We start from the raw sequence: 26,007 nt of genomic DNA on the forward strand, positions 1-26,007 counted from the left end.
CATTTGTTAAGCATGCAAGAATACACATACTCGTTCCCCTTTCTCCAAAGCAAATAAGTATTGCTACTCTCTTTAATTTAGTAGATTTTATAACAACCGAGAACCTTTTCTTATGTCCTTTCCTTTTTCTAGTACATCCTTATCTTCGTTTAGCTCTCATTTCTCCCCCTCCACTTAACCTCAGGACAAACATATTTCATGATAACCATATTTTCTTTTTACTTTGAACCCTTCACTCCCTCACACAGACTTTTTTCATTAATCGATATTGTATATGTGTGTGTGTGTTTGTATATGCATATATGTACATGTATATACATAAGTACTAAATATGACCTGCTCAGTCCATGTAACGTTAATTGTATATATATTTCAGGGCTGACTATTTGGCACTAGACAATGAGTTAGTGTGCTCTACCCTGGGGAAGGCTACCACTCTGACTCTCAGCTTTTCTCAGTTGCCTTTGTGTAGGGTTGAGGCTTCATCCTCTTTTCCTTGTCCTCTTTGGCACACTCATTCATGCCATCTGTATTTAGCTCACATTTGGGAAGTCATGTTGGTGAGATTTTGTAGGTGCAGCTTCTGACATTGTAAGTAAACAGAATAACACAGGAAACACCCTGATCCTCTGGCTCTTAAAATATTCCTCCTCCCTCTTCCCCAATGTCCCGTGAACCTTAGATGTGCGAGTGCTTTGTATCCATCAGCACTGGGAGCTACAACTCTGAATTTTTGTGGTCGTGGTTTATTGTGGTGATCTCCATCTGTTTCAAAGTGGAGTTTTCTTGATGAGAGGAGAAGGCTACACTTATCTAAAATGGTACAAGTACAAATATTTATAGATTGGTGTTAGGGATTATGCTAGTTTAATACATTACTAGTTGTAGATTCTCCTTTGAAAACCATAATTTCACTAATATTGTGCAGTTTGTCCTTATGACTTTTTTCAGACACCTTATTATTATTAGTTTTTACCCTTATTGATACTTATTATGCATTTTCCTCCTTCTCCCTTCCCTAATGAACCCCCCATTTTGCATTTCCTCTATCAGATCACTAATATCCTGCTAATCCCCTCTCTATTGTTCCTCCAGGACCCCATCTTCTGACAATGTTCCTAATTTACTTTCCTGGTTTCTGTAGTCACTCCAGGCTATGTAGTAATATCTGAAGATTTGCAGGTAGGGGCCTCTAATGATAGAAAATACGTGATTTTTGTCTTTCTGGATCTGGGTTACCTAACATAGTATGATATTTTCTAGCTACAATCATTTACCCTGCAAAGTTCATGATTTCACTTTTCTGTACTACTGAATAGTATTCTATCATGTATATGTACTTCATTTTCATTATCCATTCAGGTTGAAGGACATTTAGGTTGTTTCTATTTCCTAGCGACTAAGAATAGAGCAGCAAGAAAATGGCTGTTTCATTTTAGAGAGAAAGTCTCGGTTTATAAACTAACCTGACTTCTAACTCGCAAGCCTCCTGTCTCAGCCTCCCAAATGTTAGAATCACAGATGTATATCACTATTATTCACCTTCATCTGTTTTCATCTATGTATGTATGCATGTTTCTGAAACAGAGTCTTATGTAGCCTAGGCTTGCCTTGAATTCATTTATGGAGCTGATGCTGTCCATTGAACTCCTGATGTTTTCATCTTCATCTTTCAAATACTGTGATTATGAGTGTGCCCAACTATTTATGTTTCTGTCTGTATTTGTAACTTACCTTACACATATTTTCATTATAAACTTTATTAAAGAAATATGGCTCCTATATTCCTTTATTTTTCTCTCACTAATTTGTTTCTTTTTCTTATAAGTATCTTTATTTTTAGGTTTATAGTTTTAGGATTATAGAAAATGGTTAAGATATTGTAAAGAATATATATCCTACAAATAATTACCTTTTTATATTTTACTTTTATGATTTGATATACAATTAATGAGTCTAATTATGCATCCTCTCATATGTGTATGTAAAATTGTTCCTGCTCAATTTTGCTCCTTATTATCTTCACTTTCCCCTTCTCCCTCTTACTAGTTTCCTTTTCCCATGAATAGTTTTCTTTATACATTCAGTATCATTCATCAAAGACCTATATAAATGTAAATATCCATATATGCATATATATAAATTGAGAATCTTCATATGAGAGAAAGTACAAAATAGTTATCTTCCCTCTGTTACTCCATATTTTTCCTCCCACTTCTGTCTTCCTTTCTTCCTTCTCCCTCCTCTTTCTACTTTCATGTCATGTGTGCATGTGTATATGTGTATGTACATGTGTGTATGTGTTTTGCATATAATAGACAACATACATTTATCTTTCAGATTCTGGCTTTTTTCTGTCAAAAAAGTCTCTAACTTCATTCATTATCTTGAAACTGACATAGTTTCACTTTTTATGAGTGAATAAAACTCCATTGTGTATGTATAGTGTATTTTCCACTCATCTAATGACAAGTACCTAGGTTGGTTCCATATTTTAGTGAAATTTTATATTTATATTGCACATTTGCAACAAGGGATATCAATACGTTGTTACCAACTACAGGTTTCTTCAGATCTTAGTTTTTGGGTGCGTTTTTTGCTGTTGCTGATCTAGATTCTCAATATGGATATCATATTCTATGTCCTAGATTATTTATTATTTATTCATTATTTATATATTAACATATATTCTTTTGTCCTGTTACTTTGATGGCATAAGTGCCCGGCAAAATGGAATAAGTAACAAGAAGGAATACAAAGGGGCTAAAGAAGTCTTGACCAAGATATGAGATGAGAACAGTGTCTGCAGATGTTCAGGAAATACTGGTTGAATAGATAGAAGAATAAATGCATATATGCAAAATATTGTCAAATATAGTTATTTAGGAAAGAGTTGCAAAAGATAGCTTTTTATCTTTCTTGATATAACCATAGAGCAGACTTTTGACTCCATCTACTTAGGAATTGTATACTTCATATTTTATCATTTATGATTAAATCCCCATTATAAAATTAAATGTTCAAAGTGTCTATTAATGTTGACTAGAATAATGATCTATTGAAACAAAAAATAATTAAGTTGCAGAATACTTCCTTGAATTTTCGTCATCTGATATTCTTTGCAAGGCTTTTTCACAGTCCCTCCCTTCTCTTCTCCACCTTTGTCCTTCCTGCTCCATCTATCTTCTCCATAACCTAGGCTCTTGAATATGCTAGCTTCTAAGTATACTCCATTAAATGCCCAGCCTGATACTCTATGGTTTTTTCCCACAGGCTAGATATGAACAACAGAAGGACATGTATACACAATAGGTGCTGGGATTTTTCCTGGGCATTAAGGTGTTAGGCTGGATCTACAACAAGAAATGACAAGAAGGGAAAGAAAATGGATACAGGATAAGATTTAACAAACATATCTTTTTTTTTTTTGACTTGTGACTTCTATGGGAAGGATAGATGATTCTGGATCAAATGTTGCCATGAACAACTTCCCGTACTGACTAATAATGCTAACATCAAGTTTGTAGCCAAATAGTGCTGGCAGGAGGGTAGCTAAGGACTTTCATTAATATACTCTGTCAGCCTTTGGAAACAATAGTTCCAGCCCTTCCCCTCATTACAAATACAGCATAGAAAAGAAAGCATTCTGAAGATTCAGATCATGGATGAGAGTTACAAGATTGGCAGTTGTCAGTTTGGGCATGATCATTTTGGATCATGCCAAGCTCTTGGCACTGTAATTTTCCCTGTATTGACAACTCAGACTCAGTGGAGGAAAGTACAAGAAATATAGAATAAGTTAAGTTTTATATCATTTATGTAAACCATACTTGCTCATTTGTTTAGTTCCTGAGGAGACTAAAGCAAGAAACAATCATAAATAGTTTAGCCAGAAATAATTCTTATCAATATTGAAAACAGAAAACTTTCCAGAGCCTGACTTGGTGATGATACACAGTTCATTTCTATAAAGGTTATAAAATCAGGTTAATTAAATATTTTCTGGCACTTTGCTTTTTATCTCAAAAAACATGACAGGATTATTTATCATGATGAATGGATATTTCTAAAGCAGGCTACTTATTCAAAGAAAGAAGACACACCATACATAATATAATAAACCTAATTCTAATTTACCCATTATACATGGAAGTAAAAATAAAGATTATTTTAGAAATTCTAGCAGAAAAGCAAAAGTAATCTGCTTTCAAAATTGGAGGCATATTAGCTTCTATGCTAGATGGAGATCATCTAATCTAAACAGAATCTCATGCCTCTACTAAGTGTTCGAGTGTTGGTTCTAATCAAATTGAGATCAATAGTGCACTGTTCTCTTTCTGTACAACACACTAAATAAATGTATGACAGTAATTCAGGTCTGAGTAAATAGCCACATCACAGGAAGACAATTAGGACTGATAAGTATCATTATTTGAGATGTTAACACGAATGCAAACACTGAACAAATAAATTTTGAAGGCTCTCCTCACCTATCTATTCATTCGTGTATGGTGTATAAAATAGCAGCGGCTTAAATCTGTCTGAATAAGAATGAGAGAGACTCAGTATTCTAGGAATAAAAATGGTGGGTGAGTAAATGGATGAGCCTGTCGATTGCCTATAACAGATGGTAGTCAGGGGTGAGCTTCTGTGACCTAATACTTTGAAAACCGCTGCTTATTTGCTGAAGACAGGCTTAATATTTTTCCTGAATAAATGCGTTTTATTAACTGTTTTAGGCTACTGGAGCTTAGTATTGCTACTTTAAGTGATTTACTAGGGGTAATATGTTAGCCACTATACTGTTAGAGGCTTGCATGAGTGTATCCTCAAATTTTATGTATTTTTATATATACAGATCATTGCTGTTCTTTCTGTAGTTTAGCTATTGCTCGTTCTTCAATAATTATAGAAGAATATTTAGATTTCACAGTGCTATCATAACTACATGATAGAAACTCTTATTGTAGGACACTGGTAGAATAGGAAAATTATGATATGTAAGTAGATAGTGTATAAATCATTTGCTGGAATCAAGATCTTATCATATTTAGACTCACAACTCTATTTCTTGTACTAGAATTAAGCACTTGGTCAGCAAAGAAATATTTTCTTGTAAATTTTATAAATATTATTTATCATATGATATGTTTGGAATTATACATTTTATTATACATTTTATTTTGTTTGGAATTATACATTTTACATTATGTTTGGAATTATACATTTTATTAAGCACACTCATACTAGCACTCCCATTTTAAAACAATATTCCAAGGAGAATAGCAGAGAATATGGTTACTACTTTTAAAAATTACAATAGGAACTCAGTCAAAGGCCTAAGAGGCTAAAGACCATGAAAGGTGAATAGCTTGAGTTTCACAAATCCAGTAGCCTAGAGTGTCAAATACGGAATAAGTTTAACTTCAGAAATTAAAAAAAAAGTTACCCAGAAAAGGATATTTATGTTATAGTGTCAGTTAATAGGTGGTAATTATTGATAGATGGTCCTTAAATCAGAAGAGAGGCAGGGAAGCAGGTAAATGGACAAGGTAATAAAGGGCAGCAGAAGGAGACATGGGTTTGGGGGCTGGGCTTGGTAAGGATACAGTGAAGTAGTTAAGGGGAGAATGCAAGGAATAGAAAAGGAGTTCTCAAGGGACAGGAGGGAGTAAGTGTGTCAAGAGGGAGAATGAAAGGGCAGAAGGGGTGAGAGGACAGTGGCAAGGCAGAAGTGAGAGGGGTTTTAGAAAGAAAAAAGAAAAGTTGAGGGAGGTGGGATGCCATGGAGGCATTTAGTTGATTATTACAATTTGATAAACTCTGTGTAAAGAGGATGGATGATCTCTGTGGATAATTTAACTTCTATTAAATTGAGTCATTTATTTAATTTCCATTTCTTTGCTCCAGTGAAGATAAACAATGTGGGTCCTTAAATTGTTTTGGGGCATATGCAGCATAAGTTGTATATATTCATATATATATATGGAAAGAGAGAGAGTAAATGTGTTACCTTTCCTACTACTCATTTGCTTTAAAAAAGAAGGCGTAATTAAGATTAAGCAATTGGATAATTAGCAATGGCATGCAGCCACCTGGTTAGGAGATGTGTTCGTTACTAAACAGACTAGTCTTACGACTACCATTTCTATTTGAAGATGTTAAATCATTTCTATTTGAAGATGTTTAAAGTACTACTACTTTCTGGGAAACACTTCCATCTCAAATTAATTAGTGGTAATGTTACAGTGTAACTGTGTGACAATCAAAAAGTCAATAGCAGACCCAAATGGTCATGAGAAACTGTAAAAATACGTGCAAAAGAAGGAACATTACCTTGTATTTTTAGAGAAGATATTTACACCATTAGTCTTAGTATTGTTTACACAAATATCATATATTGATGTTACATTTGAAAAAAATTGTTTTCCCATATATATTTTAAGCTACATTTCTTTCAGTTCAAAGAAAATAAGTCTAAGGGAACTCAAAGAATCATTCTCATTTCTCTTGTATAATATGTTAAAGAAAAGCCAGTCAAATATATTTTGGATGGTAAGTGATTTCTGTACTACTTACTAAAGCAATAGAAAGAATAACAATAATATGTGGCAATATCCAAATACAATATGTAAGTTAACTAGGTAAATTTGGATATATTTATTTTTACTATATCTATCAAAATCTTTTAGGTGGAGTGGAAATCTCTAGGAAATAGCATGTCAGAGGATTCACTCTAGCCTTCAATTTTCAGGTGCTCTGCACAATTGCAGGGACTGTGTAGCTTGTGTTGCATGAAATTCTGGAAGGACAGTGACTCAGTGTGTTAGTGGGAGGGGAAAATCAGGTGACAGAGCAGGCTATTGCTAAAAAGGAGTGTAAGTGTGCTTGTACAATCAGGACATAAACACCTCCACCCATAGATATGGTTGCAAGAGCTAGTTTGGTTGCAAACATCTCTATCTATTGAAATCTTCTGCTTGTCCCTCAGAATACCTTCTTGCTGACTCCCCACTTTTAACTTGCTACTCTGTCAGTCACATTCTCAACATTACCTTTCAGTATTTTTTTTTTGAAACACAGCCTATGATTCAGTTTAGGTTAGCCTTGGATTCACAATCCTGTCTCAGCCTCCCAGTTACTAGAATAACAGGTTTATGTCACTACAATTGGCTTTTATTATTAGTCATACTTTGTGTGTCTGGGTGTGTGTATCCTTTTTGTTTATGTAATGAACAGTCTTATATGACAGGCTTATTAAGGGATACTTTTTATATACTAAAATGCATATAATAATGCAACTCTGACTAGTAGTTGAAAATGAAAATGAACATTTTTATCAGTCTAGCAAACTTCAGGCCTTTGAAAAAGAACATTCTGCTTTAGTATCCAGCCACCACTTAGTGGCCTTCTTCTTCTGAATTTGCTATTATCCAAGATGTCATCCATAATTTAGAGACTGAAGCTTTTTAGGTGTGATTTTTTTTTCACCTGAAAAGAATGGATTTGTAATCTGCCATTTTTTTGTTTCCATTTAGTTCCATTCTTTCAATTGTTGCCTAGCATTCATTTGAATTGATGTTCCACACATTGTTTATATATTTTTCACTTAGAAGGCTGGTTGGGGATTTCCAGTTTAGGGGTTTATCGGAAAATCAGCTTAAAAAAAAAAAAAAGCACTTTCACACACACCTAACGTCAGAGTTTGAACCTGTAACCCAAGTTATTCTGGAGGCTAAGGCGAGCCTCTTAACTCAAGGCTGGTCTGGGCCACACAGCATTCTTAAACTGGACTGGGAAATTTAGAGAGACATTTAGACAACCTTCAATGGGGTACAGATGCAGTTCAGAGATAGAGCCTAGCATGCACGGGACAGAGTTCAGTCTCAAGAACCAGGAAACAAAGCAAGACAACAAGAATGGAAGCCTCTAAATACTCTCACAGTGCTTACTGTGGAAACAGACATTTTTAATTCCCCTTTGTGAGTGTGCTGCAGTGAGATGCTAAGTCTTATAAGTGTATGTTTAACACTTTAGAAAATAGGCAGCCACATTTCCAAATTGGCTATGCCACTTGCACTTCCAGTAACAACTGAAGAGAGCTGTTTATGCTTATATTCTTCAGAACTTTTTATTGCTTGAGTTTTCTTGGTGACTTGGATTTTAGTTACGTTAGTAAGTGTGTAGTAGTATATTATTGGGGTTTTAATGAAGATTTCCATAATTGCTAATGATGTTTAATATTCCTTCATTTGTTTCCCCCTTTTTTTGGCGTGAGTCATTTTTATTCATAGTTTCAATTGTTTGCATGAACAGTTTTACACTCATATTTGTTTCCTTAGGTTTCTAATAACAATTAAAATAATTGCCAGTTTATTGTATCATCTTCTGTAGAGGGACTGTCAAATTGCTCAAACTTAAAAATGGCATAAATTTCAAATTATTTTCTCTTCATGGCCTGTCTTTTCTTTCTCTTAATAAGTTTTTTATAAGATCAAATAATATAAAGTTTAATGAAGTAGAATTCTTCATGAAATCATTGCCAAATCTAAAATCTTTGCTTAACAAAGGATCATATTTTCCTTCTTTGCGTCATCTCTTCTAAAAATGTATAGATATTAAATTTTACATATACACTTATAATTTGTTTCAGTTATTCTTTGTATATTTGCAAAGAATGGATCCAAGTTCATTATCTTCCACATGGATATCCAATTTTATAACATATTCAATCAAAATGTGTATCATTTCTTCATTAAATTGCCATTTTCACTTTGTTTAAAGTCAACTGCCTCTGCATATATTCTCCTCCTTTACTCTGTACTTAATATTTTTTTACCTAAATAGTACAATCTGGTGTTTACTACATCTTTAAAAATTTTAAAGTTTCACAGTACAAACCATTCAACTTTTGATTTTTCAACATTTATATTTAGTATGTTACTTACACAAAAGCATCAATTTGATTGAATCTCCATATATGTATATCATATTGAGTCTTCTTATGCTCTTTTGTCTCTCTGCTGACTCTTCCCACTCATACTAATCCCATTCTTCTACCCAAATAGTTCTCTTTCTAACTGAATGTCTTTTCTAGGTTCCACATCTGAGAAAAGTTATAGATAAAGATATAGATAGATAGATTAGTTAGTTCCTTTATTATTATGTCCTCCTGATTGATCCATTTTCCTACAAATGATGTTAAGACTGAGTGCATTTCTTGCCTATAATGAATTGATGTAGTTATCTCTAGTTTGATTGTTTGGAGATATTACCTGGAGTGTTAGAGCAGTATCACATGGTAGTTCAAATTTTATGAAACTGTTAATGATTTCTTTCATGCCTACACTAATTTGTACTCATACAAAGTGGTATATAGGGTCCACATTTTCAGCATTCTTGTCAGAATGTGTTTTTTTAAAAAATTAAAACCATTTTAACTAACATGACATGGAATCTCAATGTAGTTTTCATTGACATTTCACTGATAGCTAGAGATGTTGGATATTTTTAATGTATTTTTTGGCTAGGAGCTTCTTTTAAGAACTCTAGATTCAATTTATTTTTCCATTATTGATTGTATTAAGTGTTCCTTTGGTGTTTACATTTTTGAGTTCTTTACTTTTGATATGAATATCCTGGCAGATGACTAGCTGGTAAAGATCTCCTCCCATTTAGTAGGGCTTAATTTAATTAGTTCTCTTGCTGTCCAGAAGGTTTTTAATTCCTTAAAATTCCATTTGCTAATTCTTGTTACTATTTCCCAAGAATCTGTATTCTCATTCAGAAAGTTCCTGCCTATGTTTGTAGCTTGAAATATTTTCTTTGTGATTTCTTCAAGTAGTTCCAAAGTCTATGGATTTCACATTAAGGACTTTATGATCCATTTTTTTTAAATTTATTTGTTTATTAAAGATTTCTGTCTCTTCCCTGCCACCGCCTCCCATTTCCCTCCCCCTCCCCCAATTAAGTCCCCCCCCCCCCCTCAGCCCGAAGAGCAATCAGGGTTCCCTGCCCTGTGGGAAGTCCAAGGAACCCCCACCTCCATCCAGGTCTAGTAAGTTGAGCATCCAAACTGCCTAGGCTCCCACAAAGCCAGTACGTGCAGTAGGACCAAAAACCCATTGCCATTGTTCTTGAGTTCTCAGTATTCCTCATTGTCCGCTATGTTCAGAGAGTCCGGTTTTATCCCAGGTTTTTTCAGACCCAGGCCAGCTGGCCTCGTTAAATTGACTTTTGTGCAAGTTGAGAGATGTGCATATCCAGTTTCCAGAACCATTTGGTGAAGCGACTTTCTTTTTTCTCCAGTGAATATTTTGGGAATCTTTGTCAAAAATCAGGTGGCTGTAGCTGTATGGGTTTATTTCTCTATTCTATTATATTGGACTGTGTGCCTCTTTAGTGCCACACTTTAGTGTTTTTATTATTTGCCTATTTTGGAAATTTTCTCTGTTTATATCAGAGAAATATGTACTTTGTGGACATTTAATTTCACTTAGTATTTTCAATTTTCTTCCATATTATGTCATGAGTGAGTAGGTCATTTCTTTTATATAACAACATACAGAATAGTAAATAAACTCTTTAGTGATTGTTTGAAGTTGTTGATTTTAGAGGATGGAAGTTGTCTTTAATATTCCTTTACATCCATTTGTAATGTTATCCTCTATTTCATTGTTCAATATTAGCAATTTCTATCTTGTGTTTTTTGGCAAAAAAATTTATTGTTTTCTGATTTGATTAATCTTTTCGAAGAGGTGATAGAGTTAATTTTACTAATATTCTTTGTTTTTTTATTTTCGGATTTTCGAGACAGGGTTTCTCTGTGGCTTTGGAGCCTGTCCTGGAGCCAGTCCTGTAGACCAGGCTGGTCTCGAACTCACAGAGATCCACCTGCCTCTGCCTCCCGAGTGCTGGGATTAAAGATGTGTGCCACCACCGCCCGGCTCTTTGTTTTTATTTTGAATTAAATTCATAGGTGGTCTTATTTTCTCCTTCCTTCTTCTTGCTTCATTTAAAATTTCTTCTGTTTATACTTTACTAAGGTATATATTTCCATTGATGACAAGGTATTGCTTCTTTAATCAAAGCATTTAATATTGTAAATTTCATTCCAAGAGCTTCTTTGGATGAATTTCTCAAATTATAATGTATTCCTTTTTATTTATTTATTCCTTTTTATTTATTTATTTTTGAAGTAATGAGGATTTAATTTTGGATCTTGAAAAACAAGAAGTTCAGCACTGAATTAAGTTCTTAGTTCTACTTTCATTTGTCTTCATTTAAACTATTTTTAAATTACCTTTGCACAACCTTCCTTTTTTTTGATTTTTTGAGACAGGATTTCTCTGTAGCTTTGGAGCCTGTCCTGGAAAGAAAGATCTACCTGCCTCTGCCTCCCAAGTGCTGGGATTAAAGGCGTGCACTATCACCTCCCAGCTGTAACCTTTCTTTTAATTGATGGTTTATTGAGAAAGTTTCTAACTTCAAATATGTGGGATTTTCTAGGCATCTTTCAAGCACTGATTTAAAATTCAATTCCACAGTTATTTGATAGCAAACTTTATATTAGCTTAAACATTGAAATAGCCGAAAATTCGTTTTGTCACCTAGGATTGAATCTATCTTCATGAATATCCGGTGAATACTTGAACAGCACATGCATTCTGCTTTTGATTTAATTATTCCAATATAGATGGCATTTATCAAATCGATTGAGAGAGTTATTTCAATCTTCTCCATCTGTAATGGTTTTGGGCCTTGTTCTTCACTTCAAGAGAGGAATATTGAAGTCTATTTGGATTTGGAATGAAGTTAAGTACTAGAATGGTTGCCTATCATCCATGAGTCCTTAGATTTTATTCCCATGGCCATCAGAAAAAAAAGAGAATGTTATGATTTTGTTGTTTGTTTATATTTTTGTCTAAGTTGTTGTTGTTAGGATGTAATGATTTTTCCATTTTTCTGTACATTAAAATATAATGGAACTCTAATTGGTATTTTCTAAAAAGTGAAGTTGCAAAAAAAAAAAAAGCTCCAGGAGTATTACTTTATTATGATGCCATACTGGTATTCCTTCATATAAGGCTAGTTATTTTTTCTAGTGGCATGATATATTACAGTGTTAATATTTTACTTTTTAAAAAGTCTAATAGGCCTGTAAGTTTAGTTTTTTTTTAAATACAGTTCTTCATCCGACTGTCCTATGATAAACAATGAGGTATTATAATATGATAGGTATTAAATTCAATTTCAGTAACTAGTATAAGAAGACTTTAACTTAAACTACTTTTACCAAATGAATTAAAATTTATGGGACAAGAAATACTACTATTGTAGCTTTGCCAGAGAGTAGGTTCATCTGTTTAATTAAATTTCCAATAAATACAATAAACAGTCAAAGGTACAGAAGAGAAGTTAGATACAAGTTCTGTTGCCTTGGCATGTTTTTAAAATAGGGTGCATTTTTAAGAAACATTTTACAATAGTGACCATAAAGACATCACAAAATTGGAAATTAAGTCAATTCAAAAAATCATATAGGTGCAGGGGATGTAGCTTAACGGTAGAGTATGTCCATCATTTATGAAAGGCTTTGAGGTTGATATGCAGGACACAAACATACTGCCAAATGAATGTTGAATTAATAAATACTCACTTGCCTCTGTATTCATAGCTTTTGTGTACAGATTCCATACAAAATATTTGAAAAATGTGCTTGTATTGAATATGTGGGATTTTTCTCTTTGTCTTTATTTACTAAGAAACATATGTGTTGATGTAGCATTTACATTGCCTAAAGTATTATAAATACTTTAGACATGATTTAATGTACATAGAGCATATATAAATATAAATATATATATAGTGTAAATAGAATTTAATATAAGGAACCCAAGTATTTATTTATAGAAATTCCTGCATGGAAACTACCATGGATACTGAGAGAAACATATATTTGGTTTTATAAAGATAAAATTTTATTTTAGTTTTCATCTCTATTTATTTGTTTAGCTACATATTTATATTACAAAATCTTGCTACATAGCTTAGACTGACTTCAAACTTGGAATACTCTTGTTTCAGTTTACTAAATGCTAGGATTACAAGTGTTCATCATCATGTTCAGCCGTATGCCAGTCTTACCACACTTTTAAGACAAGGACTCACTATAGCCCTGGCTAGACTTGAACTTGCCACAGTTCTTCTGTCTTGGCTTTCCAAGTGCTGGAATTGTATGTATATGCCACTCTGATGAATTCCATACTTAGTTTGAAAAGCTTTGTTTTGTTTAAAGACTCTCCCAGGCCTTTTTGTGATTGTAAATACCTCTGTGTTGCTCTAGTTATGCTTCCATATGTTTCCTGTCATTTGATACTCTAGGTCTGTGTTTCTCAACCCGTGTGTCTTGACCATTGGAAAACACATATTCCAAATGGTCTCAGGAACTGAGACACCACTCAGTAGCAGAATTACAGTCATGATGTATCAATAAAAATAATTGTACGGTTGGGGGTCACCACAACAACATGATGAGCTGTATTAAAGGGTCACAGCATTAGGAAGGTTGAGAACCACAGTACAACTTCAAAATGAAAATAACTTCCACCTTTGATTTCCGAGAAACTTAAAATTATATAAATGTGTGGACTCCTCTAACATAAAGATTCTGATAAGGAAAAAGTGGGGAGGTACTTAGTGAAGCAAGCAAGGCTTGGACTGAAATCTGAATGCCTTTCAAGGAGCTATCCAGGGTGCTAGACAACATTTCCCCGAAGTTGAAGTTGTCCTAACACTGGCGATAATAATAATAATAATAATAATAATAATAATAATAATAATAATAATAATAATAATAATAATAATAACTCCCTTTAAATTTCAACCTGCTATCTCTGACACACTGATTATAAATAACCTATCCATTACCCAGTATATTTCTACTCTGAATATATTTGTATCCATATTCTTCTGTAGGCATCTAATTTTGCCCAATTTCCCAGTTGAATTGCTAACCAAGCTATCAGGATAAAGGATACTTTTTATTATGTTCAGCTACATACAGTAATATAAAGTTCCAACAATTTATAGAAGTTTTAAAGTGAATCTATAGTGTTTGATCTTATGAAAGATTTTGTTTATAACATTCTTTGTAGTTTAAATTTGCACTCATTTAACAAATTCCTCTTAGTTTTAGCTCTGAGTCCTAAAGATCTGAAATTTGACTGAATAGTCTATGCTTGTGGAATCAATTTTTTTTCTAGAATATCTTTCTTACTTTGACTAATTATGAATTAGAACAATAGTTCTTAGATTCTACTTTCTTGCTGTATCAAAATTACCATATACCTCGGTAGAATTGAAAAATCTCAGTTCTCAACCTAGGTTTTATGAACCAGAAACACTGGTGATGTCTTCAGTAATTTGTGTTTTGATGAGATTTGCAAATGATCCTGATACATATTTACCAATCACTTAGAATAACATGTTAATAAGTATGAAATTATATGGTTCAGTTTAATTTAAGTTTTATTTATAAACTTACTGAGCAGTGATTAGAATTCTTTTCAATTAAAAATGCTGATTTCTCTGTGTATGTCTCTGTGTGTGTTGTGTGCATATGCATGTACATGTGTTAGGGAAACAAACAGATACGAACAGCGACAGATAGAGAGAGAGGGACAAGGGAAGGAAAGGAGAGGCGATGAGAGGATGGAAGGGAAGGGGAATAGACGGGAGGGGAAAGGATAGACAGATTGTGTATCTCAGTTTGGCTTGTAGCTCACAGTCCCGCCTTTGTCTGTTTAGTGCTAAGATTTTATTTAAGTGCTTCAACATTGAGCCTCAGGGATGAGAAATTTTTCTTTTGATTGAAGATATGCTCAAAGTTTGCACAAGATGCTGTATACACTTAGAATTTCCCTCAGTAAAGGTCAAGGTTTGGAAAGAACTTAAATTGCAGACAGTGAGTTTAGAAAGAGACACTGACTGAATAATCTGCCAGGTTTCTTCATTCAACTTCAGTAAACAGTGCTGTAAAGGATATTGCATCCAGATTAGCTTTATATCTGATGTTATTGCTTTGACTTATAAAAATATATCTATTTTTTGAAATATGGCTTGTTATCTTCTTTGTTTACATCATTGTAGAAATTCATTTCCTGTTGAGTAGATCAGTCATTCTAACATCTGATCACCCTACTAGCAGTACACTTAGGGAAAAAAAAAACTATATTTTTTCCACCCAGAAAATAACAATATAAACATATATTTTGTTCTGTCTTAAAGAGATTTAGAAATAAGAAAACAAGATTTGGGGTTTTGGTATTTTGTTTATATATAATATAGAAGAATTATGTTGTAATAGATACTATTATTCGAATGAAGTGAGAGTGAACTTTTAGCTAAATCACATAATATAAGTACCTTTCTTAAAAGTCTTAGTAAACTACAACTGAGGGTTAGCCAACTGAAATAATGCAAATGAATTTCACTTTCTACATAATATATACTTTAGTAACTTCCAAAGATGAAAATTTATTAAATTATTATCTTATTTACAATTTACTTACGTTTAATATCATTAATTTTGTAATACAGACAATAGTGAGCTTGCATTTTACCAGTAAGTGTGAATTCCTTTGCTTTTTGCAATTTGATTTTTAGAGGCTCAATATTAGCATTTTTAAAGTAAAAGTACTCTGAAATGGCTAAGCTACGATTTAAAGATAACTAAACACTTATTCATACTTATACACTTAAAATTACTGTTTGTCTAAATACAAGTCTCATATGTTTATTTCTAAGTAAACTTATTTCCAAATATTAGTTTAGAATATCTCCAAAATAAGGTATTTGAATACTTTCTAGTATCACTTTAGTTATCTCTTATTTACATGAAAATCTTTGTAGAAATAGGCAGAAAACAATGTAAGATTATGTGGCTCTTTCTATAATCATTCACCAAATATTACCTTTTATATGTTAAAGTTTAGACATCAGAACCACAGTGATCTGTGGGTGGTCTGTGATCTGGTGATCAAAGACCATAGCTTCATATTTCACAACCCCTCCCAGGAGTCAGGCCAAGATGGGTCAGTTAACCTTTTTTTTTTCTCACTTAAATTACGTGACCACCCCCTTTCACCTCTGACCCAGGTCATCCAATGTGTGCCATTTGTCAGAGTAGAGGAGTCAGTGTGGAGGTTTAAGTGTACCCTTTCCCTAGTTCTGGAAATACTCAGAAAATGTACTATAATGGTGGTAGAGCTTGTATTGTCAACTTCTGAGATGAACAATTTATTAATTAAGAACTGGATATAGTGCATTATAATCCCATAACCACTAAAATATTGCCAGTCATTTTTAAAATTCGCATGCTATGCTATAGTATTTGATAACCCAGAACACGGACAAATTTACAATTTCAGAATTAAAACTTCCTGAAGACGGAATAGAAAGTAACCCCCTTCCATATACTTTGCAGAAGACTGAAAAGCTCAGTCTTCACTGATCCTTGCTTTTTATGCTTAAATAAAATGTCTTTACATTTTCACCAAAATTTCAAGTACTTTTTGCGCTAATAAAATTGAGGTTTCATGGTACCTGCCTAGTATTAATTAAAACCATACAACGTATCTCTGCCTTGGTCAGCACAGATCAAATAACTATTAAGCTTTGCAGAGTTGAGTCTTGATCAGTTTTCTATCAGCCCACAGCTTTTACACAATGTATAGTTAGAGTCTAGAAGTGTTTTTCATCCATCATATTTATTGGATACCATTTATGTGTCATGAACATAAATCTTAATATATTAATTTACTGTGCCAAAAAGTTCAAAAGAAAGATTAAGGAGTAATTAAATATATGGAAAATATAAAAGAAGTGTGGCTAACTCTTCTGCAGGAGACTTCTGGACAGAGGAACTTAATAGCAGTGATGATTCAGGAGCATCAGAGTGGGCTAGATTATGCTTCAATCAGACATGTTTTAATATTAGGTTTCCCATTTTTAAAAGGCATGATATCATATGAGAAAATTGTTGATTTTTTTCAAGGCTCTGATTCCTTGTCAAAAATACAGAAAATAGAAATTTTATTTGCTTGTTTAAGACCAGGTTTTGTTATGTAGCCTTTGCTGTCCTGGCTCTTGCTGGTCTTAAACTGAAGTAGTACCCCTCCCTCAGCCTCCCGAGTTAACAAATTGTTATAAATGCTAAATAAATTTGTGAAAATAATATACCTGTAGAATAATAACTTTTAATAAATGGGAGTTGTTAGTATTGGATGTTTATAAGACTTAATTGCAGGAGGTATGGCTCATTATCCCAGAATTTGGAAGCAAAGGCAGAAGGATCATTGTAAATGAGAGGACAGCCTGTGTTATACTAAATTTAAGATAGTCTAGAATAAAGAGTGATCCTAAGACTTTTCCAAAGAATAATAAAAAAGTAATTAAATAAAATAAAATTTAAAAGAGAAAAGAAAATAATAAATGATAAAAGGATGTCTGAGAAAGGAAAGAGTGCATAGATTTTACTACAGTTTTTGACCATGAATAGGGAAGTTTAAGATGGTGGAAAAAAGAAGTAGATGACAAAGTATTTACATTCAGAACTGAGAGGTTTGGATAAGATGGAGAATCTTTCAAGAACTTTCAAGAACTTTGATCACTAGATTGGGATGGAAGAGAGGCCATAAATGTACATTTTGAAAGATTAGTTAAGGAGGTATATGCTCAATTCAAGAAAACAATAGAAAAGTTGATCTGAAGCAATTCCAAGGGATCTGAGCAACAGTAAATACATTTGTTTTGTTTTGTTTTTCAAGACAGGGTTTCTTTGTAGCTTTGGAGCCTGTTCTGGAACTAGCTCTTGTAGACCAGGCTCTGTCCTCTAACTCACAGAGATCTGCCTGCCTCTGCCTCCTGAGTATTGGGATTAAAGGTATGTGTCACCACTGTTCTGCTAATATTAAATAAATATTTAAGAATGACTAAACACTTCTTATCTCATTGAAGTTTATGAGAAATGGAGACTTGTAAAACCACTGAGTTGAGGGGAGTACATATTTATGGGAGATATCTATTATCTATCTATCTATCTATCTATCTATCTATCTATCTATCTAGGAGGCATTCAAATAGCTATGTGTTAAAGAGGATGCTGAATGAAGAAACACATAGGGATGTTAAATTTTATTTTTTTATTTGGTGGTAGAAATTAAATATGGTAAAGTGAGTTATGAACTGCAAACTTGTGGAATAATGGAGGGCCAGGTTGGTTGGACTGAAATTAAGAGTTGGTTGGTTGGACTGAAATTAAGAGTTGTTTTGAATAAACTGAATTTGAATAAAATATTAGATATCTAAGCAGATATATTGGACAGGCTGTGAATGTACAACTCTTGACTTCAAGAAATTCTATGACTAGAGATCATACATATGGGATTTAAACCATGCATCTTCATGGGATAAGTAAAGAACTAGAAAAGTGGGAAAGACAAAAGTCAGGAGCTGAGCACTGAAGCTTCAAAGATTGGACATTTATAAAGATGAAGAACAGCAAAACAGACAAGACATCCGTGATGTAGGAAGAAAATATGCACAGTTTTATTTTGGAGGTCAAGTACAGAAAATATTTAAAAGAATTGGGAGGTATACAATCCATCAAATGATAGTAAGTAGAAATTAGAGAGTATGTTTTTGCTGATGGGAATAATTCAGTAGAAGGAGAAAAATAAGTGAGGCGGAAAAGAGGGAGGAGAGTTGTAGAATTGAGCTTGTAAGCAATAGGAAAATGAGACTCAGAGCTCAATGAAATTGGACTTCATTAAGAATACTATCATTCATTTTTGTCAAACATAAGTCTACTCACATGAGTCTATGGACACACACACTAGCACACATATATACAAACACACATTTTCAAGTCTTATAGCCTCATGCTCTCATTTTCAAAGGTATCACTTTTGCAAGGCAGTATTCCTACAGCTTTGGATTTTAAGCATAGTCAGAGGGCATTATTAGCAATTCTTATTTGAATTCACTGCCAACCTCTGTGGCCTCTTTGGTTTCTTAGCACTCCACAGCAGATGGTAAAATAAATGGAAGGCACATCACAACAGCTCTAGATGTAGAAAGGGCAAGGAGGTGGTGTGTTTTAAGTAGTGTATTAGAAACCTCTCCAAGGGACTGAGTTTTTGTTGCTATAGCAAATGCTTTTAAGTCTGTAGGTGTCAAAAAGTGGAATAACTGGTTTTTTTAACTTTAAGTATGAAAATGTTTTACTGAGGGTTTTCATCATCCACTTTGTGTGTAAGCTGGAACTTAATTCATCTGTTACATTACTAGAGCCAAGAATAGCAAAGGGTTAAAGCACATGTGAGGAAGACTGAAACATTGTCACTACGTGTGTGTGTGTGTGTGTGTGTGTGTGTGTGTGTAATGTGTGTGTGTTATACATTCCCAGGGGTGGGTAGGGGTTAGCATTAGACACCCTGCCTTTGTTACCATGGTTAGAGTCTGCTTAGAGTTGTGTGTATATGCATTGTGTGTTCTTGTGGTGTTGGGACACACAAGAGATTGAACCGTTGTGAGTTCATTAGCACTGTGAAGGCGACTCTCAGGAACATCTTAAGTGAGACAAATTGACTGGAGTGGGAGACTGGGGAGCACAGGTATACTGATTTCTTCTAAATGTATGATCTGCTACCTCTAGCTTCTAGGTGGCTTATATTATAGTCTAAAATCCCCGCCCTGGTAGTATTGGTTACTAGGTAATGAAATGGGCGTGGCTTGGTGTATACTACACCTGAGTTTTGTTGGGTCCTGCAAGCCGGCCCTCGGGCAGAGCCTGGGCTCCTGAAGCTTTCTGCAGAGCCCCAGAGTTGCCGGCATCCTCTTTGGGAATCCTCCTGCCAGGCGGGCAGTTAGGTAGTTTTAGGAAGGCCTGCTGAGCATGTGTAGGGAGCATCGCGCATGCTCTGTGGAGTGGGCAGGTTTAGCAGGCTAAAGCTGTGGGCTTTACTACTGTTTGCCCGCCTCCCCCGCCCAGCACGCCCCCTCCTCTTCTTCCCGCCCCCAGCACGCGTTCCTCGCAACCACCCCGTCCCTCCTCCCCTCCCCCCCTCTCCCCACCCCACTGCACTCCCGGGCTGGGGAACCTCCATTGACGCGCCTGTGACGCCGCCGCGCTGCTGCCGCCACGGGGGTTCCAAGCGCCGTACTGCCGTACAGGTACCACGGCGGCTGCCGCCATATTGGCGGCGTAGGGAGCCGGGAGGGGGCCCGGGAGCGCGGGGGGGGGGGGGGAAGCGGGGGGGGGGGAGCCCTGCGGAGCTTTGCGGGGCGGGCAGCAAGAGGTGTACAGCGGCTGCTGCTCGAGGGGAGGCAGTACTGAGTAGTCTTCTCTTTGGACGCAGCGGTCGGCGGACACCCCGCTCTCCCAGCTCCTGAGATATCCGCCGGTGACGAGGTCAGCGGTCACTGAATACGGGGCTCGGAGTCTCTTCCGAGGCGGCAGCGAGGACGCTCAGCAGGCGGGATGTGTGCTGGTGCTGGAGACGGGCAGCTCCTGTTCGAGTGCTCCTGAAGAGGCGATGCTACCATTCGCTGCTCCGGAGGATCCCTGGGACGACCAAGAAATGGAGGTGTTTGGCAGCAGCGGTGGGGCGTGCGGTGGCGGCGAGGTGAGTGTGGTGGGCGGGACCGGCTGCAAGTCTGTAGCCCCGTGTCCCGGGAGAGCCTGGCCAGGCGGGAGAGCGGGGTGCCAGGCGAGCGCCCCCACCCCCTTCCCGGGGGCCCGGACCTCTGGCAGCAAGGAGGGCGGGAAAGGGGACCGGGCAGTGGGCTAGAGCTCCCGATTCCTAGCTGCGGCTTGACCTCCCGAGCTCCGGGCTCCGGAGGTGCGGCCACGCTAGAGTTTGTTCTAAGTTTCTTCACTTCCAACCCGAAGCGGGACTGGGGGACACGCGCGGTGCCTTGCACGACTCCGTGCGTTCTTCTTACAACATGCTGCCTCTGCTCTCTGAGAATTGGAGTTGGGGACCAGAGCTTATGGTTTAACTTCAGTGTTTTATGAACTCAGGGAAACAAAAACACACCAAGGTGACCAACTCTAGGGACTTTAATCCTAAGGGACAAGTGTTTCTTGGTAACAGCATTCTTATTTCTTTGCAGCCTCCTATTTTCTTTTACCTTAATTGAAGAACTGGCAGTCAGTATGTGCAGGTGAACTGTTGCTGCCTGTTCGCAGTTCCCCCTTCTCGTGCCTTTTTTCCTTCAACCCTGAACCCTTTTCCAGCCTGCATACCTGAACCGTTGGTGGGTACCAGAGGCAAAGTGATTCCCAGACCTTATAAGACCGATTTGGGGAAAGCTGAGCCAAGTTGAACCAAAATACTTCCGTTCTCCCCTTTTCCCGCCGTTCTTTCTTCTGAAACTGTACTGACTTGACTGTGTTTTGCACTTGGGCCATGAGAACTTAGATGTGCACAGGTATTTTGTTGTTTTGTTACAAAACGCGAGCCACATTTAAACATAAAAACCTACCTATTGGGATAGAAAGTTGGATCCTTTCCTAGTCGCTTAATCATAAGCATAGTATTCCAGTAGAGGCCACCATACACCTCCTAAAATAGTTGTTGAATACCAGTTTGATTCACAACAGAATGTTTGGAGGTAAGACTCAGTCAGAATCCTCGAAATCACCAGGGTGAGCCTTTGTCTTCAAATATTGTTCCAGCTCAAGAAAAACATGCCTTGGATTATTGTATGGTTACTTGTCCCTTTTCCCTTTCCATTATATTAATTTAAGCTAGAGTTAGATTACATTACATGTTAGAATAACTTGCAACAAGAGATTTTTTGGAAATAAATTGAATGAAGTACTGTGGAATGGAAATCTTTATACAGACAAATATTTTTAAACTAAGTGATTCCAAAGTGTTTTAATATTCCACATCTCTTAAGAATTGATTAAAAGTGAGATGAATGAAAAATTTTAAATTTTCTTAAAATGTGGAAATTGTAGCTTCATAGATAAAATATCTAACTAGACTATGGGGGTGGGGAGATTTTGTTTCATTGTGAATCTCAAGTATTTATATGGGAAGTAGGGATCTTTCAAATATCTACTATTTTATGTCTAGGTGTGCTTAACTTTGAATGTACGGTCTTCTAAATTGTAATTAGCACGCACATTTTTTTTTAAATTTGCAGTATGTTTTAGGAATTGTAGATATTTAACAATAGGTTTCTACCTCTGCAATTTTGACAAATACTCCAGTGGAAATTGGTAAAACATATGAAGTAAAAACAAAAGGTGAAGGTAATGTGGTGAAGGTATTATTTCTGCTTCTTTGTCTAAAACCATTTTGATTGGTTAGATCTCACCCAGCAAATAAGTCTATTAAAATATTTGGGGTGAAATTTTAGTGCTACATGTTGGCAGACCCATTTTGTTTTTGTTTCTTGTGCTGATGTTCATAAAAAAAAGCAGTTTTAATTTATAGAGTTTATATTTATTTTCATTACACCTTTTGATATTGACTTTGGAAATTCTGGTTTTTAAGTTTGAACTTTACATTTCTCAACTGTGATAGTTTTTAGAATAAAGGTATTTTTATTGTGTTATGTATATGTTATTATATATAATGGGATATATAAAATGTGGTGGAATCCTTTAAAAATGCAAGTATAAATTTGTTAATATTGATGTCAAAAGAAATAATTTCTCTGTGCTTATCACTGGTAAGAGTAAATAAGAATTATTAAATTATAGCCACTCATATATTTCAAGTTTTTTTCAATGTTTACCTTTCTTACTTATGTGAGCAGTTGACAACTTTATAATTATCTTTCAGCAGTGTTCAAATTGATTGTTTCTGAATCTGAACATGTTTGCCCACAAGAAAACCATGGATAGTAACAGTTTTCGATCGATGCACTATAGCAAGCTATACAGATGAAGAGCTTAATTATTGTTGGAAAGTTTTTCCTATGGAAAAATGTGTCGAGGTTTCAATCAAAAATTAGTTTGTTTCCATTGAATAGTAAGTAGAAAATGGGCCTGCAGAAGGGAAAAAATGGGCTCCATTGGCTCCTGGGGAAAGATTCTTAGAAACAGGGACATAAGGAAAGCAAGACGCTCTGGTTGTGAGTGCCCTTGCAGGGACTGTCTCAATTAGGTCTGCTGGGAATAATAACTTCAAAGGGCATCACCCCTCAGGCAGCTGCAATTTTAGCTCTTGCCTGGATTCTGTCAGGATCAGGGAAGAGGTGTTACTTGAGATGGTATTGGTTGTTCCTGGGCAAGGGTCATAAAGAACAGCTTGTTTTAGTACCATGAATTCTTCATGAATTAGTTCCATGAACATTACAGTTTGTATAGTTTCTGGGTTTTTTGGTTTGTTTATTTTTTGGTGTGTGAATATTTGCTTCTTTATGAAAGAATTGATTATAGAGTTTTGAAATTGCATATTATATAATAAATATTGTACTAGAATTCTGGTACTTTTATATTATCAATATGTTTTTGTTTAAGGGCGTTAGTTGGGGAGTAATTTAATTCATTGATGAAAGCAGTTTGAGCTTAAAGCTATAGTCATTAAAATTTTAACCAGGGTAGATTGAGAAAACTTGCAAGTTTTAATTAATTTTTATGGTGCTCTGTAGTAATAAAGGAAAGAACATGAGCATTGAAAGCAGATGAATCTGTATTCCAGCCCCTAAATAGATATATGATATTACATGTTACCTTTATAAACGGGAAGAAGAGATATTTTCAAAAGTTTATATGTAAAGGAAATTCAGTACTGCGTTTAATACACTTAGCAAGTTGACTTTCATATATGGAATGTGTTTAATAAATAGTAGTTCTCTTTATTTTCCCATTAAATTCTTAATTATTATCATGTATATAAAAATCCTGGGGGTTTAGGTAGTTATAACCATAGTCCCAGCCTTTCTATAATGTGATTTTTAAAAAACACCTCCCTAAATCTGATCTTTTCATTCAAAGGTATTGAAGTTGTCATTCTGCATCTTTATAATCACCGATAGGATGATACAGAAATACATAGGAGATCATATATAGGAATATTTAGAGGGATAGGAAGAGACAAATTTTATTCTTGCAAGTGGTTAATGAGGCATTTCATTGACATTCTGTTTTGTTAGGTTTTTGTTGTTGCTGTGTTTGGAATTCTTACTGAGTACAGACAACACATTATAGAGCAATAATGTGAAATGCCTGAAGATACATTTCTGAATCATATTCTTCCCTCATTCATTTAATTTAGGTGAGAAAGACAGGAATTTGAGAAATTGTTATAGTAAATGACACAAGATCATTTAAGAAGGGGTACAGTGATAGCCATGGTGGTTTTGGGATAAATCTGATAAGGCATTGTGAAGAAGGTTGGATTTGATCAGGGTATTTTAGAGTGATAATATTTCCATAGTAGTGAAAGAAACAATTCAAATGGGTGGAGACAGTATAAGCAAAACTGTACTCCCTTTGGAAAGTAGAGGTCTGGTATCACTGGGATGAGTCTGTGTTGTAAGAGTGGGAATATTTTGTGAAATCACATGAATTGTATAGGTTTTTAAAGCAAGTTTATGACTACAATTTTATTTTGTTAATGTAAGCTATTCTGTAAATTTATTTTGTAAATGTAAACATTAAGTGGAATCATATTTATGCTTTGAAAAATGACAGTGGCATTCCCGGGGATAGATTGGAATAGGTGAAATATTGAAGGTGGGAATATCAGGAGACTGTTGTATTCATAGAAAGAGAGTGAGAATTTTGGAGGAAAAGTGAGAGGTTAGCAAGATAACTGATCAGAGACATCTTGCAGAACAAGAATAGATAGAGCATAGTAACTGATTAGATGTTAGAAAAAAGAGGCTAGGCTGAACAGCTGCCATTAGAAGCCTGAAAGTCAGAATTATTTCAGTTAAACAGGTAATGTGTGCTTGCTAATATAAATCTATGCTAGGCAGTCAATCCTTGAAGTAGAAAGAGAAAAAAAGCAAGGTGAACATCCTTCCTCTCCAGTGTAGTCTTGAACAATAGTAGCCAATTCCCATTTGGCCATCTTTGTAATGGTTCAAAATATTTAGTACCTATATACTTATTATTAGCTAATCCGTGCATTTAAAGTGATCCTTATGCACATTATTTTTGCTTCACCAAATGTTTGAAGTGATGAATAGTCACAAAGAGTCAGGAGCATCTGCATATCTTATATATTCTTGCCAGGTTTATGTTGAATACACCCCTCTCCTATAGAAGTCCCTTCCTTGTTTTTCCAAGTTTATCTTTAAGCCAGTCTAGTCTCCAAATATTCAGGTCAGCTCATTCTAGGGCAGGGCCTCTACATTTCCCTACCTTGATTAATTCATCATGAGAAGTAATCATTACCTTGATGTTCCATAATAGGACCAACCAGTGGTGCAGTTGTTTTCTTGGGCCACATTATTTAAAACTCGTGCTCATAGTCTTCTCATTTCTACTTTTGAGAAGGAAATCAACATATTTATCTTCCTGTGCTTGTTTCCATGGTTGCTGCTATCACTGTATTTAGTGATAGTTCTAAAGACTTAATAAGCACACGAAATTCAGTACTTTGTCAGAATTTGACATATGCTTACTTATGTTATTTCTAAGGATTATTTACTACTCTTCTTGATAGTTAATTTTTGGGTACATTTTGGAAATTTTTCTTTAAATGGAAAAGAGTTGCACAGGCCAGAGATCTAAAGAGATAAACTACTTAATATCTAGCTTTGGCTTATAGAGATATGTTGTAAATTTTCCTGCAGGTTATCTTGTGTAACTAATTTTACTGCCATGTTTTAATCTGTACATCTGTAGTCATGCCCCCAATCCCCAGTGTGTGTGAGACAGAAAGTAGGTTTGCTGCATAAGGTTTATTTCACAGAGTATTTGACATAGTTGATAGGAAGTATAATTAATAAACTCTCACTATCTACTAAAATGAA

At 35.3% G+C, this 26,007-nt stretch overlaps 1 protein-coding gene across 2 annotated transcripts in view; it reads left to right on the plus strand.

Annotated features, from left to right (window-relative positions):
- The window catches only part of LOC121443433 (ribosomal protein S6 kinase alpha-6), a 183,749-nt gene that overhangs the window by 51,839 nt on the left and 105,903 nt on the right, over window positions 1-26,007 (plus strand). Inside the window, exons 1-2 of one of the 2 annotated variants that reach the window (XM_041645191.1) lie at window positions 20,135-20,235; window positions 20,421-20,687. In XM_041645191.1, the coding sequence (XP_041501125.1) occupies window positions 20,598-20,687 (90 nt within the window). In that variant the 5' untranslated portion in view covers window positions 20,135-20,235; window positions 20,421-20,597. Of the gene's footprint in view, window positions 1-20,134; window positions 20,236-20,420; window positions 20,688-26,007 lie in introns of those variants that run through there. The other variant, XM_041645190.1, reaches the window with a different exon arrangement.

The sequence above is a fragment of the Microtus oregoni genome, unplaced genomic scaffold, assembly GCF_018167655.1.
Source record: "Microtus oregoni isolate MIOR12 unplaced genomic scaffold, Mior012 000107F_000, whole genome shotgun sequence".
Classification (NCBI taxonomy): domain Eukaryota; kingdom Metazoa; phylum Chordata; class Mammalia; order Rodentia; family Cricetidae; genus Microtus; species Microtus oregoni.